General features: G+C 33.2%; 1 protein-coding gene across 1 annotated transcript; it reads left to right on the top strand.

The window, feature by feature from the left end:
* Positions 1 to 2,622: 2,622 nt before the first annotated feature.
* LOC115241141 lies at positions 2,623 to 4,003 on the top strand. The gene is made up of 4 exons (XM_029816701.1): positions 2,623 to 2,714; positions 3,017 to 3,193; positions 3,419 to 3,671; positions 3,779 to 4,003. Exons 1-4 carry the CDS (start codon positions 2,623 to 2,625, stop codon positions 4,001 to 4,003), a joined length of 747 nt encoding a protein of 248 aa, XP_029672561.1.
* Positions 4,004 to 4,452: the final 449 nt, after the last annotated feature.

Here is a 4,452-nt window from a genome sequence, read left to right as displayed (position 1 = left end):
ATTTATTTTATCTTGCAAAGTATTTGAATTTTAAATTTTGCTGTTATCGGGTTTGATTCGTCTCGAACAGTTGGTACCCAAGAATTATTTGTACTCGCACATTTAACATTAGCTATAATAACGATACATGTATTTTATTATTCATAAATATAGTCGTTTGTAACCACATTTTTATAAAAATCGTTATGTCCATTTATTTTTCAATAAAGAGATATATTTCTTAATAATGGAAGAACATGTTTTCTCGCGCAATTTTCAATCTCGTGAAATGAAGATAAATGGTTAAACTGTCGTTGATTCATTACCGAAATCATTGCTATTGGGGGTAATCCGGAAGATTCGGGATTCGTTCCCTCCTGCAGCGGCTCTAACGTTCAACGGATCACTTAACTTTTCTTTGCGGATCGATCTTGCAGAAACTGATGTAGAAACAAGACGTTGGTCGTTCTCCACCTTTAGGATCGTTTCTCTTTTTGTCGAATATTAACCGGCGTATCACCCGGCGGAGGGAGGGCCTTATTAAAATCGTTGGGTCTGTTATTTTCTATAAAACGTGGTACTAACGCGATTTTTTATAACGATATTTTAAGGTTTATAAGACCCATTTTATCCTGTTAAAACAGTCATCCGCGAGATAAAATATATATCTTATTGTTGATCGTGACATTCGTATAAAATGAGATATTCGATAATAAATCGGACGGTGGATGCTATATTACAGATCTCGAATGTCTATCGAAATATCTTTGTATATAAAAATGATAGTGATAACATAGCGCGCGCGTACGTGTGTGTGGGTTTCGATTATAATAGAAATTACGCGTATCACAATCGAATATTATGAATACGACGATTTATTTATTTGTCGCGTTTGCTCGTGAATTTTAAATCACGATTTATTTTATAATTTAATCGTTGATTTCCATCGAAGCTTTGTCTATATCTTTGCATTTTGAATATTTCCTTTGAAGTCTGCGCAAAATGCGCCAATAGTATAAATACTTTCTTCTACAATTAAAGACAATTGATAATTTTATTAATGACTCTTTTAGTCGCAAATTTTTACATTATATAAAACTTATTAAGCTTTATAATTGTATGTCGATTATTAATAATAAATATCGCGTAATTAATCGTCGCTAAAAAACCTTGTCTAGTCTAACAATTTCTAGAAATTTTTTTCATTATACGCATATTTTGGACATTTTCGTGTAATGCCATGTAATAAATTATGATCGCTCTAAAATTGATTAATGAATTAAACTTATAAACTCTGTCTTGTATTTTAAGAATACTTGGGTTATTAAATTAATCAATGAATACTTCGAGTAAGTCTTTGATTGATTAATCAGGGCAAAGAATCTTGCACTTCAAAGACAAAAATAGCGTAAATAAAAAATGGAGAATATGTTTTATATTATTTATATTAATCAGATTCTCTCAAAACTCTCTACTTTTGATTAAACATATATTTATCGTAGATTGAGTTTAATCGCTCTCAAAGCGATTAAACTTGCTTCATTCAAAAACGCTAATAAGTTACCGGTAGAGTCACCCATGCCGGACATGTCGAAGCGGAAGAGTCAGACTAAGAGAGATACTGTAGTTATATTTTTTATATTAATATTTTTAAATAAAATGAAAGTGAAAAAGACAATAATAAGAACTAGATTTTCCTTAGACATAACGGAAAAAAACAGCGTAAACAAATATAAGAGCGATCGTCACTAGGAACAATCGCAAGTCAATATTATAATATGTGGATATTATCTATGTGTAAGATTGTAATAAGACTTGAATTCAGGAATCTCAAACTAATTATCTTCTTCAGCTAAATCTGTGGTATAAACTTAAGAAGTAAAACATTCATGTAAAATATTCATGTTCATTTATTTCTTCTTTGGTATTGATAATTAAAATGTTCTATAAAACTAAAATGTAACGCAAAACATTAAAATGTAACCGTATCACGTGTGCGCTAGTGTACATCTTGAAGATTGAATCGGACAGTCGCTTGTGATTGATTAGCCGTAAGCCTTAAGACGTAAAAATTTCATCTTTACGGAATTTTTCAACATTACGTCTTAAGTCTTAAGTTTCAAAATGGCTAATTAATTTGACTATGATTGGTCTATTTGCTTATTGCTTACGTCTTACTGCTTACGTTTTTCTATGTGCCATAGTTTTTAGACCGTTGGCTGCGCTGATCATGATCAGCAGCAGCAGACATGCCAGATTGCAGCCGCAATAGCATGCTTATAGTCTAGAGGGGATAGGCTGGCAACACACACTAAAGCCGAGCATCGAGCGCGCACGGACGAGGACTTATGCTTTAGTATGCGTCAGTGCCGGTCTACAATAGGTGATTTAAGCCCTAAGACCTAAGAAATTGACCAATCACAATCAAGTATGAGGAGAATACTCGACTGTGATTAGTCAATTTCTTAAGGCTTAGGGCTTAAAACACCTATTATAGACCGGCACTTACTAGCCTATCCCCTCCACAGACTGTAAGCATACTATTGCGGCTGCAATCTGGCATTTCTGACCGGCAGTATTCATTTAGCTGCGAGGTGTGCGAGTGTGATCTTGGAATCTCAATATAATAGTGAAGTTGCCAGCATGATCGAAGAATCAAGGCAGGAATGGTCTAAAATTGAAGAGCTCGAGTCAACATTCAGCGAACTCGAAGCGGCCAATAATGCACGAATCAGGTAATTCTTTTTACAAAATTTTCTCATTTATAAAATGAAGTTTTCTCTTTTATGTGTTAATAGTTAAATATTATTTTTCTAACATAAGTACACCATATTTTATTTTGGAATAAGCAAGAAGAGTAGATAACATATAAAAAAAGAAACCGATTTAATGATCCTACGAGAAAAATTTTTTATAATTTATAATTGACACATATATTGATCTGATTAATGTTGTTTATTCAGAAATGAATATAAAACACTTATAAATTTTTATAGATAGTTAAGTAGGCTAATAACATAAATGTGTCTTTCGACAGAGATTTGCAAGAAAAATTACGAGAAAACGAACGTGCTCGTCATAAGGATGGCTCGGATAATTTGGAAGCGGGATTAGCACATATGGATTCAAACCAAATGGATCCGGCTACCATGAATCTTAAATTAAAGATGGCTAATATGAAAGTCGCTGTATATCGTTCGTTGTACGAGGCCAGGTAAGCCAATATATTGTAATCTCTTAAACTGCTCCTTTCATTGCGATTCCGTTTGTTTAACCATAAATATATAATTTTTGTTGAGTTCTCAATTCTTCACTGTTACACTCTTAAAAGGCATATGTGGGATGGATGAGATCGAATCCAGAATCTGCTATGGATTACTTCCACGTGTTACTTCAATGCAAATATTAGACATTAATTCATTCTTGCTTTAATTCCCAGATTGAACACGTATAAAATCGATACGCCTATACAATCGACTAGATCTTTAACTGATAGACCAACTCAGTCCAGACATACCTTTCTCAGAAGCGGCAAACGAAAACGCCCTTTATTGGAAATAAATGAAGAGTGCAGCAGTAGTGATTACAGCGTTGCAGTTCACATTGCTAGAGGTGACGGAGAAATTACAAATGTGACTCTTCAAGAACTTCCACGATTTATAAGATTCAGTATTAACAATAAGAGCAATAAGGTAAGACTGAAAGCCTTGGACAAATTCTCGTGGCGCGCTTTTTGGCTTTACTTGAGTTACAGGTAATGCATAGTTCATCTACAAATCAAACATAATTTCTGCAACAGGAAATAAGTTTGAGCGGCTGGCGGATTAATTTCAAAATTGGTGCTTTTCGAAAAGATTTCGAGTTAAATTGTGAGCTCGGAGTAATTCATCCTTTAGCAGTTTCTGTAAGGATACAGTATTTGGCAACGATGCTATCACCCAACTCCATTATGGCAGCAGATAACATAACTATAACTCTGATCAATAACGAAGGAGAAGTATGCATTACCATCAATTATCCTTAAATATAAGTATTTTTTTCTTCAATATCGATATATGATATGATAGGTATCTTTAAACTCCAAGGAAAAGAAATTTTGCAAAATAGAAGCAAATCTTTCATTAGCTGAAATATTATACAAAATATTTAAGGAGACAAATTTTATATTTTTAAATTTTCTAATAGGAAGTGGCAATTTATAAGTGCGAGAGACAGTAGTTGTCGATTAAGTCTCGTATCAGAGAAAATATCTCTATTAAGCTTGAGCCTAACGAAGAAGAAGGGGAGCGGTTATTTTGAAGATAACCGCGAAGGGAAGCTCGACAACACCATCGAGAGGTACACCAACCAATATCTTTTTTATTTAAACAGTATTATCCAGAAGTGATTATCAAAGAGCCTTTAAACACTTTAACACTTGTACCTTATCTTACCTTATCTTTAATATAATTCAATATAATATAATTAAAGTTA

This window comes from Formica exsecta, unplaced genomic scaffold, assembly GCF_003651465.1.
Source record: "Formica exsecta isolate Colony F162 unplaced genomic scaffold, ASM365146v1 scaffold47, whole genome shotgun sequence".
NCBI lineage: Eukaryota > Metazoa > Arthropoda > Insecta > Hymenoptera > Formicidae > Formica > Formica exsecta.
The sequence above is the reverse complement of the archived record's forward strand: the minus strand, read 5'-3'. Positions and strand labels throughout refer to the sequence as shown.